Source organism: Nicotiana tomentosiformis, chromosome 3 (assembly GCF_000390325.3).
Source record: "Nicotiana tomentosiformis chromosome 3, ASM39032v3, whole genome shotgun sequence".
In the NCBI taxonomy this organism is placed as follows: Eukaryota; Viridiplantae; Streptophyta; class Magnoliopsida; order Solanales; family Solanaceae; genus Nicotiana; species Nicotiana tomentosiformis.
The window spans coordinates 141,177,867-141,197,694 of record NC_090814.1 but is presented as its reverse complement, the minus strand read 5'-3'; the positions used below and the strand labels follow the sequence as shown (position 1 = coordinate 141,197,694).

Below are 19,828 nucleotides of genomic sequence, written 5' to 3'. Positions count from 1 at the left end.
TCTTTTCACACTTAACCAATTTTTGGGCACAATTCCTGCAAAGTACACTCATCCCTGCAACACACTTCAAATTCAGTTAGCACAAAAATAACACCTAACTACAAAAGAAGAAAAGAAAAGAAAAGAAAAAGAAATATGGGTTGTTTCCCAAGAAGCGCCTGATTTAACATCGTGACATGACGCATATTACCATTATTTTAAATGAATCACTGCCACAACGTGGCCATCACCAACTTTTCCTAAATAGCGCTTCACCCGGTGACCATTGACTCGAAATACCTCATTATTTTTGTTCTTCAAGTCCAACGTACCAAAAGGCATTACACCCACAATTTCAAAGGGACCACTCCATTTAGACTTTAGCTTTCCGGGAAACATCCTCAACCGTGAGTTGAATACTAAAACAAGATCGCCCATCTTGAACTCTTTGTTTCAAAAGTATTTGTCATGCAGATATATCATCTTTTCTTTGTACAAGGATGAACTTGCATAAGCATGGTACCAGAACTCATCCAATTCATTCAAATGTGCAACCCTCAAATTAGCGGCTACATCCCAATCAAGATTCAACTTCTTTAGAGCCCACATGGCTTTTTGCTCAAGTTCCACCAGGAGATGACAAGCTTTTCCGAACACCAACCGGTATGGAGACATTCCAATCGGTGTTTTGTAAGCCGTCTGATAAGCCCATAATGCATCATCTAGCTTCTTGGACCAATCCGTCCGGTTAGCATTCACTGTTTTGGACAAGATACTCTTTATCTCCTAGTTGGAGACTTCTACTTGACCACTAGCTTGTGGATTATAGGGAGTCGTAACTTTATGAGTAACACCATACTTGCAAAGTAAAGTGTCAAAGGCCTTGTTGCAAAAATGCGACCCCCCATCGCTTATGATAGCCCGCGGAGTACCAAACCTTGTGAAAATATTCTTCTTCAAGAACCCCTCCACACTTCTCACTTCATTGTTGGGTAGAGCAATGGCCTCAACCCATTTAGACACATAATCAATCGGGTCCAAGATGTAGGTGTTTCCACAAGAACTCACAAAAGGACCTATGAAATCAATACCCCACACATCAAAGATATCAATCTATAAAATAGTAGTGAGAGGCATTTCATTCTTTTTCGAGATTCCACCGGTCCTTTGACTTTCATCACATCTTTTCACTAAATCACTTGCATCCTTATAAAGAGTGGGCCAATAAAAACCGTAACTTAGCACTTTGGCCGCCGTTCTTGCTCCACCATGGTGACCACCACATGGCGAAGAATGACAAGCCCCAAGAATATCACTTTGCTCTTCTTCTGGTACACATCTTCTAATTACCCCACCCGTACAAATCCGGAAAGGCAGGTTCATCCCAATAGTAATCTTGACAATCCCGTTTGAGCTTCTTCCTTTGGTTTGAAGAGAACTCATTCGGGATAATTCCACACACAAGAAAATTTGCTAGATCCGCGAACCATGGCACCTCCTTCATTGAAATAGTCAAGAGTTGCTCATCGGGGAAGGAGTCATTGATTTCAAGGCCATCATGCGGCCTCCCCTCCTCCTCCAAACGAGACAAGTGATCCATCACTTGATTTTCACTCCCTCTTCGATCTTGGATATCAATATCAAAATCTTGCAACAAAAGCACCCATCTTATTAACTGAGTTTTGGAATATTTCTTGCTCATAAGATAGCAAAGTGCCTCATGATCCGTGTGGACAATAACTTTCACACCCAACAAGTACGGGCGGAACTTCTCAATTGCGAACACAATGGCAAGGAGCTCTTTCTCCGTAATGGTGTAGTTGACTTGGGCACAATTCATGGTCTTACTAGCATAGTAGACTAGATGAAAAATCTTGTTTATGCGTTGCTCCAAAACATCTCCAACTGCTACATCACTAGCATCGCACATGAGCTCAACAAGGATACTCCAATTAGGAGCAGTGATAATAGGAGTGGTTGTCAACTTGAACTTTAACAATTCAAAGGCTCTCATGCAATCATCATTGAAGTAAAACTTAGCATCTTTCTCTAAAATCTTGCACAACGGGTTCACCACTTTAGAGAAATCCTTGATGAAACGTCGGTAAAACCCCGCGTGGCCTAAGAAACTCCGCACGCCTTTCACCAAAGTTGGAGGTGGAAGTTTAGAAATCACCTCAATATTTCCCTTGTCGACTTCAATGCCATTCTTAGAGATCTTGTGACCAAAGGAAATGCCTTCCTCGACCATGAAATGACACTTCTCCCAATTTAGCACCAAATTCGTTTCTTCACATCTTGCCAATACTTTATCCAAATTTGCCAAGCAATCATAAAAGGAATCCCAAACCACCGAGAAGTCATCCATGAAAACTTCAAGGTAGTCCTCCACCATATACGTGAAGATAGCCATCATACACCTTTGAAAAGTCGCTGGTGCATTATGTAAACCGAATGGCATCCGCTTGAATGCGAAAGTACCATAGGGACATGAAAAACTTATTTTCTCTTGATTTTCCGGAGCAATAAGGATTTGGTTGTAGCCCGAATATCCATCTAGAAAGCAATAGAAAGCACGGCCGGCCAACCTATCAAGCATTTGGTCAAGGAAGGGAAGTGGAAAATGATCCTTCCTTGTGACTTTGTTGAGCTTGTGATAGTCCATACACACTCTCCACCCGGTCACCGTTCTTGTGGGAATCAACTTATTCTTATCATTGGTGACCACTGTCATGCTGCACTTCTTTGGGACATATTGCACCAGAGAAGTCCACGAACTATTGGAAATGGGGTAGACAACCCCGACATCCAACCACTTGATAATTTCCTTTTTGACCACTTCTTGCATAGCCTCATTGAGTCTCTTTTGATGTTCAATAGATGGTTTGGTATCTTCCTCCAAGTTGATTTTGTGCATGCAAAATAAGGGTCTTATTCCCCGAATATCCGCCAATGTCCATCCAATAGCCTTCCTCCTCTTATGTAGCACCGCCAATATGGAGTCAACCTGCACGTTAGTTAAAGAAGAGGAAAGAATAATCGGTAAAGTAGAATAAGGGCCAAGAAATTCATACCGAAGATGTGGGGGCAATGGCTTCAACTCCAAGGTCGGAGGCTCTTCAATTGACGACTTTGTAGGAGGAGTTTTCCTATTTTCAAGATCCAAGGAGAGTTTCCGGGGTGCATAGTTGTACGACCCCATTCCTTGTAAAGAATTCACATATTCTATAAAGCCATCCATCTCGTCATCATCAAAGTTGAGCAAGATGTCCTCCAACATATCACCCACATTTATTTTGGCACTTTTATCATCAACAATCACATCAGTCACCAAGTCTACAAAGGAACACACTTCATTGCTATTTGGTTGCTGCATAGCTTTGCACACATGTAATACCACATTTTCATCACCCACCCCGGAAAGTGATTTCTCTGGTGTCCACATCAACAAGAGCCTTCCCCGTTGCAAGGAAAGGTATTCCAAGAATAATCGTCACCTCATAGTCCACTTCACAATAAAAAATGACAAACTCCGCCGGAAGAATGAATTTATCAACACGAACCAATACATCTTCAATTACTCCCAACGGTCTCTTCATGGTAGGATCGACCATTTGTAATATCATAGATGTGGGTCTTGGTTGCCCAATTCCCAAAGTATTAAAAACTGAATAGGGCATCAAATTAATACTTTTCCCAAGATCACGAAGAGCTTTAGCAAACTCGATACTTCCAATGGTACAGGGGATTGTGAAAGCACCGGGATCTTCCAATTTAGGAGCCACTGAATGCACAATTGCACTCACTTGATGAGTGACTTTGATAGTTTCAAAATTCATCGACCTCTTCTTTGTCACCAAGTCCTTCATAAAATTTGCATAATCGGGTATTTACATCAAAGCTTTAATTAAATGGCGCACTGATCGAGAGACTCTTCATCATGTCAATGAACTTTTGAATTAATTCTCGCCACTTTGCTTGGAAATCTTTTGAGGATATGGAGGAGGAGGCTTAGGCAATGGTTCCTTAGCCTTTTGCACTACCGATTTCGGTATGTCAAGATCCCTAGACGAATTCACTTCCTCTTGAGTCTCTTTCACATTGTCATCAATATCAATCCGCACTTCATCATGTGCTTGCACCACGTTGTTCGGGATCTCTTCTTATTGTACTACTTTCTCATCATCCACAAGTTTCCTTTGACATGAGATGGGTGCATTCCCACCCCTTCCACTTCTTGTAGTAACGGCCATGGCATTCCCCATGTTGTTCCCACCCTTTGGGTTTACCACCGTGTCACTTGGTAGTGCCCCCTTAGGACGAGAATTTAAAGCTTGAGAGATTTGCCCCCATTTGCACTTCTAAATTTCGGATCGATGTGTTGTGTGAGGCAAGTTGAGCATCGGAATCGACATTCTTCTCTATCATTTGCTTGAACATGTTCTCAATACGCCCCATTTTATTGTTGGAAGAACTAGGATCATGGGAAGGATAATGAGGCGGGTTGCTCGGTTGTTGATACATCGGAGGCCTTTGAAAACCCCACTCCTGGTTGCCTTGATTATTGTTCCATCCACCTTGATTGTTACCACCCCAATTACCTTGATTATTTCCATTCCAATTTCATTGATTGTTGTTGTTATGCCAATTTCCTTGATTGTTTCCACCACTCCAATTACCTTGGTTGTTAGAATTCCAATTGCCTTGATTGTTTTGAGGTCGCCATTGTTGTTGATTTGGGCCTTGGAAATTATTTTGTTGCCCTTGAAAGTTGTTCACATATTGCACCTCCTCTTCTTGGTCATTTTAAGAATCATCTTGATCAAAGGACACTATCTTCTTGCACAAAATTGTCCACTCATTGTTGCACTTGTGGACCCTTAATTTTTCATTTGTTCACCATCATGTTTACTCCCTCAATGGCATTGACTTGCCTAGGATTTTGCATTTGTTGAGGTTGAGCCTTTGCTAGTTGATTCATGGTGGTAGTCAATTCGACTAAGGATTGCCCATGGTCATGCAACTCTTTGTGGAGGTGAATCACGTTGGGATCACCTTGTGGAACATTAGCCCAAGATTGCCATGCCCATGATATGTCCGCCATTTCATCTAAGATCCGACTCTTCGTTGGGTTACTATAATTGTAATCGACCATTTCATACCTTGTTTTGAGGTGTGCATTGTGCGCGATAGTCAATTTTTGGCGCCGTTGACGCGGAGTTAAAAATGGTGTTAGCTATATATTTGGTTGTGTTTTTGGAATATCTTCTTTTCCTTCCGTGTTACTAACGTTTTGGGAAATTGTAGGTGCAACCATGGCAAACAATGAGCTTGGAAATATTGCTTTGGAGGATGTGGACATTGGCGATGATCAAGTGGATGAGGTTCCTCTTGAACCTCAAGCCAATAGAAGAGGTCGAGTGCCTCATGACAATGTGACCATTCTACCCCCACCACGAGCGGCTCCACACCGGGTGTTGCCCAATGAAGGATATGCAAGCGCAATAGTCCCTCCTCGTATTAAGGCAGGAAACTTTTAAATAACCAATGTGATGCTCACTTTTCTAGAGCAACGAGGTTTCTTCACCGGTGCTCCAGGTCAAAATGCATACAAATATTTGAAGGGGTTTGTGGACACGTGTTGGGGGAGTAAACAAACAAATGTCTCCGAGGATGCTTTGAGGCTAAGGATTTTTCCCTTCTCTTTACGGGGGAAAGCTTTAGATTGGTTGGAACGCTTGCCGAACCATTCCATTCATACTTGGGATGAATTGGTGGAAAAGTTTATTTCTAAGTATTTCTCTCCGGGGCACATGGCTACACTTAGAGATGAGATTCTAGCATTCAAGCAAGAGCCCAATGAACCATTACACGAGATATGAGAGCGATATAGAACAATGGTTAAAATAATGTCCTAACAATGATATGACGGAGAACATGATTCAACAAACTTTCTATCGTGGGATCAACATAACCAACCAAGGTGTAGTGAATCAACTTGCCGATGGGAACTTCATGACTACGCCTTATGCGGAGGCGTCGAATCCACAAAGAGCTAAATAGGAGTTAGGAGTATATATTCTAATGCGTGAATTTGAACAATCTTAATTTTCACTTCCACAAAATTATTTTGTTGCTATTTCTATTTTAAAGCAAATGATTGCAAAGTAAAGAAATAAGACTAGGATAATTATTTTCGTTGTTTTTCAAATTTGTAAAAGCGTAGGGCTATGACCATCACCTAGGTGTTTGCCTAATGGGATAAAAAACTTAATGCTTGTATTGCTGATCGTGGGGTATTATAGCTATCAACTCTCAATTACCCACTCAATATCCCTTGGTTAGAAGGTATTTTTCCCCAATTTGGCTTTCTCAAGTCCAAATGGGTATCACACAAAACGATTGACAAAAGCTCAAGTCGGGTTATTACTATCTCTAGGTTGAACCCTTTAATTAGGTTAATCAATCTCTCGATTGACTCAATTTCTTGTTAGCCAAATTTTTCTAGACTAAGTCTCTCTTTATCAAATAGAGACTAAGTCAAATAGGCATGAACTAATGTTTGCAACCATTAATTCCACTAATTAAAACATGAACAAGGTTAAATAATAAACACCAAATCATAAACAAGCGCTAAATTAGATACCCATAAGTTTACACATTAGGGTTGGGTCACAACCTAGTAAACATCTAGTTACTCATGCTTAAAATTGAAAAAATAGAAGAAAAAATACTAATTGAACTCATATTGTAAAGTTAAAATGATAAAATCTATAGTAAAATACTCCCAAATATAGAAAACTTCCAAAAGAGGCAAAGAAAAATGGCTACAGGACTTGCTGATGTCAAAACTTGACCTAATTTTGTGAAAATCGTTTATTTATACAAGGCTGGAAATTTCGGGAAATAATGCCCCTCGAGAGGTTCTGCGGCCGCACAATTCCATGTGCGGTCCACAGAATTCTTTATTTTGCAGGAGTTGAGATTCTACGGCCGCACAATTCTGAACTGCGGCTGCGAGGAAATATTTCTGCGGTCCGCAGATTTAGCACTGCATCCGCAACCTTTTCTTCTGCGGTCTGCACCTTTACTTCTGCGGCCGCACAGTTCTTGTGCGGTCTGCAATTCTGAGGGACTTGGAACTTGGAATTTAACACACCCTCTGAAGTTGATCTCAAGCTCTTCTTTTGCGGCCGCACAATTCCTGTGCGGTCCGTCGTTTGCTAGAAAGAATGTTGGGATTTCCTTCGTTGTTTGCGGCTGCATATGGAATTTCACGGTCCGCACTTTGTAAGCTTTTGTACCCTTTTGTTGCCTTGAGCTCGGACTACTCCTTTTTTAGTCGGATTTCATCTCGGGAGTCCAACTTCCAATATTCTTGCAATTTTGCACTTTTCATTAGTTTTGGGAACACAATTCAATACTTTTAGACTAAAACAAAAGCAAAAATGCGCTAATAAGTAGTCAAAATCTCCACTTATCATTGGTGTCCTCTATGGCTTTGATTTTGTTGGTATTGATCTCGATCCCTCGATTGAACACCATGAACCTGAGGAACTTTCCCTATTCGACCCCGAATGCGCACTTCTCCGGGTTCAGAATCAAATTGTATTTCTTCAATATGTCGAAGGTCTCCTGCAAATGTTTCAAATGGCCTTCTTATCGCAAGGACTTGACTAACATGTCATCAATATAAACTTCCGTGGATTCTCCTATATGTTCTTCGAACATCTGGTTTACTAGGCGTCAATAGGTGGCACCGACATTCTTTAATCCGAAAGACATTACATTATAGCAATAGGTGTCGAACTTAGTGATAAAAGAAGTTTTTTCTTGATCGCCCGTGTCCATCCGGATTTGGTTATACCCGGAATAAGCATCGAGAAAACTGAGTATCTAATGCCGGCCGTCGCGTCGATCATCCGATCGCTGTTAGACAAAGGGAAAGAATCCTTGGGGCATGCCTTTTTTAGATATTTGTAATCTACACACATTCTTAACATATTCCCGTTTTTAGGCATTACTACTACGTTAGCTAACCAGTTTGGGGTACTTAACCTTCTGAATGGATCCTATTTTAAGGAGTTTAGATACCTCATCCTTGATGAATGCATGTTTGACATCAGATTGCGGTCTACTTTTCTACTTAACCAGAGGAAACTTCGGGTCCAAACTCATCTTCTGAGTGGTTACCTCCGGCGGGATCCCTGTCATGTCAAGATGGGACCAAGCGAAACAATCTATGTTAGCTTTAAGAAAATCAATGAGTTTTTTCCTAAGCTCGGGGGTAAACCCCGTGCTCGGGTATACCTTTCGATCCGGTTGGTGTTCGATTAATATGACTTGCTCCAACTCTACAACAGTTGATTTGGGGGCGTCTATGTCATCAAGGCCTATGAACGATCTCGGGACTCCGAAATCATCCTCCTCGTCTACTCCTCGTTCCTCCGGCACGGTTGAGATCGAAATCGGTGATTGCTATTTAATTTCTTCCTTTTTGGTCGGCTCTATGCTCCTTGATGTGGAAACCGCAAGCACCGGGATTACCTCGTCGACTGCGAACATTTTTTTTACGGTCGATTGCTCTCCGTAGACCGTCTTGACTCCTCCCAGTGTAGGGAACTTCAGCGCCTGGTGTAAGGTTGAGGGCACCGCCCTCATGTTGTGAACCCACGACCTTCTGAATAGGGCGTTGTACCTCATGTCCCCTTCGTTCACGTAGAACTTTATCTCTTGGATCGTCCCGGCGGTGTTCACTGGCAGGGTTATCTCAGCTTTAGTGGTTTCACATGCCATGTTAAATCCGTTCAACACACGGACCGCCGACACTATTTGGTCCTGTAACACCAACTACTTTACGACCCTTGATTTGATGATGTTGGCGGAGCTACCTGGATCAATCAACACACGTTTAACTTGAGATTTATTGATTAGTACAGATATTACCAGCACATCATTATGTGGTTGCATGATGCCCTCGGCATCTTCGTCGCTGAACGAAATGGTTCCCTTCGGAACATAATCTCGGGTGCGTTTTTCCCTTGTGATAGATACTTTCGCTTTATCATTGGCCCTTGGGGGATATCGACCCCTCCAATGATCATGTTGATGACGTGATGAGGCTCCTTTTATTCAACCTGTTTGTTGGCGTCCCTGTTCCTAAAGTGGTTTTTGGCTCAATGGCTCAAAAATTCTCGGAGGTGCCCGTTATTGAACAACCAGTCAACTTCCTTTATCAATTGTCGGCAATCCTCGGTCTTGTGGCCATGAGTGTCGTGTTACTTACATATCAAGTTAGGATCTCTTTGGGTAGGGTTGGACTGCAATGATCATGACCACTTGGTTTTCTTGACGCGCCCGATGGCTGATACGATGCCGGTCGCATCTACGTTGAAGTTGTATTCTGACAATCTTGGTGCTTCTCTACCCCCCAGCAGCCTATCGAATCTATTTTTTCTCGTAAGATCTCGGCTACTGGTCCCTCGATCGCCTCTCTTTTTGTTCTGTGTGGGTTGATGTCCGGACTCATTTCCCCTTCGGTTCGCTCTATATGGTTGGTACCGATCCCTGATCGATCTTGGCTCATGATCGATGGCTCTCTTAGACCTATCGTCGGCCCTGATATGGTAAACAGATCCAGAAGGGGCTCGGAGTTCCCTGAGCATCTCGTTGGCTCTTTGTTTAACCTTGAAAAGGTACGACTTTCTGGTCTCGATCTTGATGGCCCTGGCATGGGCCTTCACGAAAGCATCTGCAATCATCGCAAACGATTCAATGGAATTTGGGGGTAAGTTGTGATACTTTATCATTGTTCCTTTGGACAAAGTTTCTCCGAACTTCTTCAGTAACACCGACTCGATTTCATCATCTTCCAAGTCGTTCCCTTTGATTGCGCATGTATAGGGGGCCACATGCTCATTCGGATCCGTGGTTGCGTTATATTTTGGGATGTCGGGCATACGAAACCTCTTAGGGATCGGCTTCGGTGCCGCGCTCGGAGGAAAAGGCTTCTGGATAAACTTCTTAGAATTTGTCCCCTTCAATATCGGGGGTGCTCCCGGGATTTGATCGACCCTGGAATTGTATGTTTCCACCTTCTTGTCATTGGACTCAATTTTCTTGTCACCTGATTCCACCCGCTTCATTAATGTTTCAGCATTTTCATTACTTCGGGAGTGACCCCGGACTTAGCTTCACCTGGTCTCTCGGTGATCTTCTCATCCCCTCAGATGTTCTCCCGGGACGGTTCGGGCTCAACTCTGTTGGGGGTGTGGCTTTGATTCTGCAGATGTGCTATCGCCGCCTGTTGAGCCTACAACATTTCGAAGATTAACCATAGGCTAACCCCATCACCTTTGCCTTCGGGAGCTTCTCGAGCTGTTGGTCAGAGTCCCCCGCAAACACTATTTTCGGGATGAGTTAGCAGGTTGACATCGATGGCCACCTGTGAGTTAGCATCGACCAGATCGGCAACTGGGACTCCGTTGGGATCAGTAGGAGGTACCTCATTGCTAGGCACCAGATTGTTGTTTTTGCCATGATGGCCAGCCTCAGTGTCAACGTTCAAGTAGGCAGACTGAGAATTTGAGATTTTTTAAACTAACCTGAAATTAAGACTTTAAAAATGTAAAATAGAGTGTGTTATGGAGATTTGTATCAAATTATCACTATTATCCTTAGCCCCGCGGTGGGCCAAACTGTTTATCCTTAAAACAGATAATAATTAAATTTGTACATGATTTTAAGGATATGTGGATTGATTTAATATAAATAATCAAGAATGTTAGATAAACGTATTAAAGATAAAATGAATAATCAAACCAATTGTAGCGTTACAGCCTGACTCGAACTTAGGTTAAACAGTGGTTTAGCCCTTGATCGAACCCTTAGTTCGAAGCCAATTGTGAATGAAGAACAACAATAAAGCAAGAACTTTTTAATAGCTAGGAAGCAGAAAAATGAATTTGTATTGCCTTAGTTTGAAGGTTACAAATGTGTCTTATCAAAGAAAAAACTTTTCCTGTATATAGTAGGAGAGTTTCATACATAGTACAAGTCTAAAAAAGGTAAAAATCTTCCTCTCTCATTAATTACTGATCTGTAATCGTCATCGAGCGAGATCCACACCATGATATCCGGTCGGTTGCGGATATCACGGCCCTCTATCTGTCACTTATAACCGTACATTGTATTTTCCGAAGTCTCAGAACTCGTCTCGAGTCCGGTGTGCGTCGTTTTATCAGGTCCGATAGCGAGCACTCCGTTCACTTTTCACGGGCCTCGATACAAAGAGTTCCAACTTCGATTTTGATCTCATATATTCAAGCTCTTACTTCATTTGATTCACCGGGAGATCGGGTGTGCGTTATCCCCGATTTCACCCGTATACAAATGCATTAATTTCGACATTCAAGCAAACAAGTTAGACGGAAATGGAGGATCGAACTACTTATAGGTGTAGTATAGAAATTAATACCGCACCATGTCATTGGTTTCTTGATTTGGATTAACTAAAGAGTAGGGTTGCTCAAAGAATGTCTTTGCTGCAGTTCCCAAACAAAGCACTAGTGTAACTAAATACTTATCTATACATCGCATCACATCAATTTGTTATCGTTACATGCTAAATTGAGGTAAGAAATACTTAGTAATTCGCATGGTTAAGTAATAGTAGTAAAAGTTTTTCTAACCTACTGATATCATATTTTATAATTTTGATGTAAACACCGGATACAACGTGAGTGAATTTGTTTTTTTGTGTAGCAACTATATATAGCCAACTTCAGGTATTGATTGCTCTAGCTACCCGCCGTTACCATGGATAGAGTAGTAGCCGTGTAATTAATTTGCCAACTACACTTGCAAGATCAGACCAATGGATAAAATCCAGCACCAAACACTCTCCTCAAAATTTAAAGGGGAAAAGGTAGGAAGATTATTTCTTTAACTCAAGAAACAGCCTATGTAACTGAAAATATTGTGTAATAGCCCGCCGATCTAAAATCCTATCTAAATATGAAATATGGGTATGCCATTTTAACTATTTGTTTGTAAATATTTATTCTATGTTTACAAACTCTCTTATTGATATGATTTGAATTAGTACCATAACCCAAGTTGACTCAATGTTTTGGAAGGATGGATTTGGGTTACACCAACGAGTACATTAACCTTTGAACGGGTTTAGGTGAATTATACATTTGTTCGACAACGTTGACAGCTTTAATCTAAAACACAAAATGGAGCTGAATAATAGCTAGTTATATGAAATGATTAATACCATATAATTAAAAAAAAAAGGGAAAGGAAAAGAAAAAGGACAAAAATGATTAATAAAGAAGAGGAAAAGCAATATTTAATGGTGGCAATATCTTCTCTTCTTTTATAGTTGTAGAACAGAGAGCAGGTATCAAGCTTCTTTCTCTGTTTTAAATGCTTTTGTTTTGATTCAACAAGTCTGACGTGAGCCCCCTCCCTCCCTTTCTTTTCCCTTCCCTTTCGGCTTTCCCCCTCTTCTCCTTCTACTACTTATATCCACTTGTGACTCTTTTCTTCTCCATTCCTTTCATTCTTCCATTTCCTCAAAAAATGGCCCAATTTTGCCTCTTTTTCCTATTTCTTGTCTCTGTTATTTTCGTCCCTTGTGCTCTCTCTCGCTCCTTATCATCTTCAAATCCAGAGTCCCAAATCTTTGACGTAGCAGAATCCATTAAGAAAACTGTTCAAGTTCTCTCTCCTGCTTCCCAAGCTTTTCAACAAGAAGCTATTAGAAGTACCCCTTCTAATTCTTCTTCAATCTCTGTTTCAATTTATCCTCGTTCAGCTCTAGTTAAGCCACGTCATAAGGACTATGCATCCCTCACTCTCTCTCGACTCGAACGTGACTCGGCCCGAGTTTCCTCACTGACCATGAAACTCACCCTCTCACTCTCCAACTTTACTCATTCGGATCTCAAGCCTGTTCAAACCATGTTGCAACCCGAAGACCTTCAAACTCCTATTACTTCAGGAGCAAGTCAGGGGAGCGGCGAGTATTTCACTAGGCTCGGGTTGGGCCAGCCGGCTAAGGAATTTTATATGGTTTTAGACACTGGCAGTGACATCACGTGGCTTCAATGTGAGCCGTGTTCCGATTGTTATCAGCAATCGGATCCAATTTTCAACCCGTCGGGTTCTTCCACTTACAGTCGGGTCTCTTGCGATGATGCTCACTGCTCTGCTCTTGAGGTCTCCGCTTGTGGTCCTAACGCGTGTCTGTACCAGGTCTCGTACGGGGATGGCTCGTTCACTGTAGGAGAGTTTGCTACTGAGACGGTGTCGTTTGGGAACTCTGGTTCGTTCTCTAAAGTTGCTATAGGCTGTGGCCATGATAATGAAGGACTCTTCGTCGGCGCCGCTGGTTTGATTGCTCTAGGCGGCGGCACTTTATCTCTACCATCTCAAATCAAAGCGTCGTCGTTTTCGTACTGCTTCGTGGACCGTGACTCTGCTTCGTCGTCCACGCTGGATTTTAACTCGGCACGGCCCGGCGACTCCGTTATTGCTCCGTTACTCCGTAACTCGAGAAGGAGCACTTTCTTCTATGTCGGACTCACCGGAATCAGCGTCGGTGGCCAGATGCTGTCGATTCCGGCGTCGGTGTTCCAGGTTGACGGAAGTGGAAACGGCGGGATTATCGTAGACTCCGGTACGGCGGTGACTCGGTTACAGACCACCGCTTACAATGCTTTGCGTGATTCCTTCGTGAAATTAACTCAGAATTTGCCTACCGCCGGGCGGTTCTCACTGTTCGACACTTGCTACGACCTGTCTTCAATGAAGAGAGTGAGTGTTCCGACGGTGGCGTTTCATTTCTCCGACGATAAAACGCTGTCGTTGCACCCGAAGAATTACCTGATACCGGTGGACTCGTCGGGGAAATTCTGCTTGGCTTTTGCTCCGACGGAAGGGTCGCTATCTATTATTGGAAACATACAGCAGCAAGGGACACGTGTCAGTTATGACCTGGCTAACAACCTCGTTGGATTCAGTCCCGACAAATGTTAGAAAATTAGTAGTAGTAATTCCGTATTAGTACGTAGAAACTTTGTGCGGAGATAAAAGAAAATTCGTAGCATCTCCAGTAATAGTAGCTGCATTTTTACAAATATTAATTAATGGTTGTAATTTGTAAAAAATTAAAAAGCACGGCTTTGTTTGAAAAAAAAAGGAGAAAAAAGAAAAGAAAAGAAAAAGGGAGGAAATAAGAAGTAGGTGGCTCCATAATGAAATTATTTATGGATGGTAGGGTTGCTTCTTCTTTTTTTTTCCTTTTTTTAAATAAAAAATTGGGAATGAAATTATGTAGTATTTCAATACTCACAGGAAACTGTAAGGTGAAAGATTGAATAGTAGTTGGAACTTAGAAATGACTGTAATTAATGTAAAGGTTGGCAGGATGATAAGAATGGTCCAATATTCATCAATATGAATTGTGAAGTAGGTCTAGAAAGGGCCATTGGCTGGTGATTCTCATAAATACAGGGTAGCCAACTTCTACCACCAAATTAATTCATGACCCATAATATCTATTGCTCCCCATTAATGATACACTTGTGTTTAATAACTTATAAAAGGGTGAGATAAGTAAATTGAAACAAAAAGGAGTTATGTGTATATCTATTGCTCTCCATTGATTTTTATATTATATGTTCTCTATAACAGTATTTTATTATAGCAACTAGGCCGGAGACAGGGAAAAGAGTCGAGTCAATCAGGCTCGACGATCGGGAGAAGCAAAACGAAATCAGGATTTGGTCGAAAAAGAAGCAAGGCTATGGATACCATGACCGATCACCATAGATAAAGAAGAATCTTTCTAAATCATTTCGTGTCAGCGGAGCCTTCAAGCATCCGAAATACGCCGGGATTGAAAATGGCATAACGTTCCTGATAGAAAATGATGACTCCTTCAGAAAAATAAACTTATTCAAGTTCTTTTTCCCAAAAAAGTCCCGCTCCGACCGTCTGACGAGTCGTCTACTTAAAAGGACCCTCCCCGCAGTCCGCCCTTCCTTGAATTATTCGGTCATGCAATACTTATTGAATGCAAAGAGCAAAATTTATTTCGACCCCGTCGTAGCTCTCAATCACTTCGTGATATCGGGCGTGACTGAACCATCTACGATGGGGAAGCTAATGCACAGGAAAGAAGCTTAGATAAAAGAATACGTTCTTGCATCGCTTTTTTTGTAAAAAGCTCGACCAACGAGAAAAAGTATTTGGCCGAAACCCACATTATTCGCCAAGTAAATATCAAAATATTGAAGGAATCGATTCAGTTACAAAGAGGTTTAATCGTGATTAACTAATGTGTGTGAAGACTTGTGTCAAGTATTAATTGTGTAGGTGTAAAAACCGTATTCAAGAAAATTTTCACTAAAGTTATATTGTAATTATAAAAGTTTAAAATACATGGATAGCATAAAAGTTGTTTGGAGTATTTGCGTAGATAAGTTAAATCCATGTACAACACCATACCACGTGGTGTGAAAGTTGGACGCAAATTGCAATAAAAAAGAATTCCTAGATTGTGCATGAAATTCTGGGGAAACTGCATCAGCATTACGTCAAAGTCAAACAAGCTAAATTTTGTGATCAATCGTCATGAGGTGGTCTGATCTTCCCAGTTCCCGCACTATGGTTTCTTGTTTTCTTTTAAATGGAAAAAAGAGTGACGAAATATGGACACAAGCAGGGCTGCTCAACACCGATCGAAATCGAAAATCGAACGGTAAAAGTGATTTAGTGGTTTATTGATATCGGGTTATAAGATTAACGGGGGGAACGAATTGAAATTTTATTATTAACGACTTATCGATTTAAGAACGGATTATTCAATTTTTTTATCAGATAAACCGTTAACCCGTGACGAAATATGAACACAACCCATGAGCTCTTATCGTCACCCCAAAACAAAAACTAATTTTACCTTGCTATCGGCAGAGCTAGGGCTCCGAAAGGGGTTCATTCGGATTTCTTTAATAAAAAATTACATTATATATCGAAAAATTCTGTCACAGGTGAGTTAAGTGACTAGGAAATTTAATTTTTTAACGTGCGCTGTTCTAGATTTAGCTGTCACTAACTAAGTTATTAAGAAAATGGCAAATTAGTTTTGTTGGAGTTGAAGCTTGGTAGAGGCGGCTCTAAGGAAGTTCAGATGCCTGAGACTAGAATGATATTTAGATAATAAAAGTATTTCTTAAGCTCACTTTTACTTGACATGTATACTAAAAATAAATTTTTATTTTTATTTATTATTTTATACATATCAAGAGAAATAATTCTTTTTTCCTGTTATACCCACAGTATTTATTACTCATTTCAAATTATTTTTTTAAATCAAATAAAATATGCATCAATTAATATGAATATTATAGTAAATTATATATTTTATTTATTATTTTTTATAGGGCGTAAAAAGTTAAAACATGTCAAATAAAAGTGAAGAAAGAGTATATAGGATACATACAAGAAGAATCTGAGAAGAGGGTGGACAGGACAATTTGTGGATATTGTTGCTTAAGAGGTAGGCCAGAGTTATCCTTATACTTGCCTTTATCTAGTGGGATCAGATACTATAATGACTTGAACTCGTCGGCAGCAAATGTCTTTAATGGATTCTGAATTTAAGGTTTATATGATAAATTTTTAAAGTTTTTAGTATTTTTATATTGAACATATTATATATTTACAGTTATAAGGTCATATGTTTTAATACTCTTCATATTTTAAATTTTTATTTTTTTATTTTTTATACATTTCTTAAGAAAATATTAAATACTTTTATTTATGTCTTAAGATATAATTAAGGTATTTGTAGTCTTCAAAAATAATTAATAGTAATAGTACAATAAGAAAAAAATAATTAATTTACTCTTGAACTTCTAAAACGATAAATAATTTATGATAACTATTTTTTGAAACCATCACTAATAATTCAAGACGGATAATTTAAGATAACTATTTTTTGAAACCAACACTAATAATTCAAGGCGGAGGGAGTACTATTTATTATAATTATAGTAAAGTTTTACACATAAATATATACTATATATTTTACGTCTAAAGTGCCGAATTCAAATGAACCCGATTCCATAACTCTACATCCGTCTTTAGTCGGTAGCCTTTTAGTTTTGATGTTTTTTTAGTTATTCAGTATTCAAAATGCATCCACTTGAATTTTTGCCAGTTTGATTGCGGAAAAAAATCTACCAAAAAAAATTCCATTATCAAAATTCGAATCCGAAGAGGTGTAGTTTCTCAACTATTGAACATCAGCTTTTGATGATATTGTTTTTGGTTGTCCTAATCTGCTTTTTCTTATATTCCCATGCTAAATCAGAACTCGACATATACCCCCGACATTGTTTGGCAAAGATTATGACATGACCCCTCCAATTATGTTTCATGGGAATCAATGCCACCTTTATTTTTATAGTTCCCAAAACATAGTTAGCTAACTAAATCCTATGTGCATTAACTTTTCCTTTTGCAGTTCCATTATCTGCGCGCTGTCAAATTTTATTACTCCGTTCGGTCCACAATAAGTGATCAATTTATTTTTGACACACCAACTAAGAAAATATAAAATTCTAAATAAAAATAGTTAGTTTGATTAAATTACCCTTAATTAAATATTGCAATATAGTTAATGTGAGAAGTAAAAGACTTTTTAGGGATATGTACATAAGGATAATTCTAAAAAAATAAATTGAATTTTTTCTTGATTATATAAATAAATACTTATTTTGAACAAAAATAAAAAGGTAAATTAATCACTTATTATAGACGGTAATGAGTTTTTCTTTTACCCGTGATTTAAAAACAGTTAAACCATGGCCTTATTTGAAGTTATGTCCAAAACGAGTGATGTATAAAATATAGTACAAAGAATCTACAGCCCTTCTTCTGCTCTCATGTTCTATGGCTCACGGAGCTAATAGTCACTTGCCATTTCTTTTGGCTCCTAATTATAATGGTTTCTTCGATTTTCTCACCACTCCAGTTTGCGGGTAAATAAACTGTTCTTCGATAAACGCACCAGGTTCCATTCTTGCATTATTGTGTGAGTGTAAATAATATAAGGAAATTTTGTGAAACAAATTAAGTGCATTTTCAGTGGGGTAAAAGAAAAACTTCCTAATTAAAGGCGAGTTAATTCTTTACCTTTCCCTCCCCCCAAGTAGTTTAGCCGGAAATCCGTCAGAATATTCAAATTTTAAACAAGTCAATATTTTTTTTTGTCGATTAATAATTTATCAAATTTTTAAAATCAAACTATGCAATATTTAGCTAAACAATAATTTTTTTTAATAGAACTATAGTTTTATAAATCAAAATTAAAGTAACAAAAAGACAACATTAGAAGTTTTACTAATAAAATTAGCATAAGACCAAAGGAAAGAGAGAGTCGAGAGGATTTGTAGTTTATAGAGAGCTTTTGTTGAAGAAAGTTTTGTAGAACTTGACTTTTAATTATAAAAGTTATTTAGGATTAAGTTTTAGTTAAAAAATTACTTTTAAGAATAGTTGTTTATTTCTACACAAATTTTAATTTTTTTTAAATTTTAAGTGTTATTTTATTAGGAAATTTTTTAGATTGAAAATGAATCAAATAGACCATATATGGTTCCGTTTAATTTTGACAAATAAAATGGGCAGAATGTTGAACTCGTGAAAAACCTGAACTCATTGCTTGAACAAAATCATGTTAAGTTTACGAACATTAATTGATAAATTAAAATAGGAATAATATTAATTAACTGTGATTAAGTGATAAACCTTATGTATTTGTTATTGCTTTATTACGTCACTGAGTACTGAGTACATATTTTTCGTCATTTGTACTACTTATTTGGCACTAGACTAGCATCAATTAGAATAGATAGAACCCCTCCACCTAAACTAGAAATCTCAAGTTTGTGCCGTGAGAATGAAAAAAATACCTTATAGGGAGCACTTCCCCTTTTATGGTTTTACGCAACACAAATTCGAATTTGTATAGCCAATGCGGATATTGAACGCGGTGTGAAACCCCAAAAAAGGTTAAGGGGTATTTGGCACTATCAAAGCTCTGTGAAGTATGCGCTAAAACAGTTCTGATTCCTTACTCTGATCACGACATTGAGAGTTACTCCCCTGTCCTTGTCGGTGAAAACAATTGCGAGGGTGAATTAGCTGTTAAATCTTCTAATCAAATGGAAAGATCACTGCTAATTCCAACAACTAATGGATGAAATTATTTACCTATGTCAATAGTACTGAACCTCTGTTTCCCACTGTCTGGTAGTCGAGCCAAAACGGAAAAGAAAATACGTCCCCCGCCCCCACCTACACTACTGTCGTGACGAGTGTCAAGCGCTCTTCCCTATCGACAAATCTGGCACTTTTTGTCTAATTTTTTGAGCACTAAATCCTTACCGACAGCAAACCATTTTGTAACAAATCCTCACCGATTCCCTACATAGATATGCAAGTTTAATAGGAGTACTATAGAAATTGTACCAAAAAATATATACGAGCTCGAAGAGTTGATGCAATACCTATTTGTAAAGGCGGAAAATGGCAGCTCCTGTGAGTGGTGAAAGGCATTAAAAATATGAAAACGCCGTTGCCGGGGATCGAACCCGGGTCACCCGCGTGACAGGTGGGAATACTTACCACTATACTACAACGACTTCGTTGAGGTAGTTGTTTAGTTATTACTATTTGACTATTGCCAATTGTGCAGAATAGTGGCAGTAAGGATTTTGTTTCTTATTTCTCTTTATTCTTGGGTTTTTATAATTAAGCAGGGGTATACACT

At 39.4% G+C, this 19,828-nt stretch overlaps 1 protein-coding gene and 1 non-coding gene across 2 annotated transcripts; one reads left to right on the top strand and one right to left on the bottom strand.

The window, feature by feature from the left end:
- Positions 1–12,387: 12,387 nt before the first annotated feature.
- Positions 12,388–14,444, top strand: LOC104108809 (protein ASPARTIC PROTEASE IN GUARD CELL 1). The gene has a single exon (XM_009617933.4). The coding sequence runs from the start codon at positions 12,568–12,570 to the stop codon at positions 14,023–14,025; it is 1,458 nt and encodes a 485-aa protein (XP_009616228.1). The 5' UTR covers positions 12,388–12,567; the 3' UTR covers positions 14,026–14,444.
- A 5,184-nt stretch (positions 14,445–19,628) lies between these two features.
- Positions 19,629–19,700, bottom strand: TRNAD-GUC (transfer RNA aspartic acid (anticodon GUC)). The gene has a single exon. It is a non-coding gene; the product is annotated as a tRNA-Asp (tRNA).
- Between the last annotated feature and the right edge of the window lie 128 nt (positions 19,701–19,828).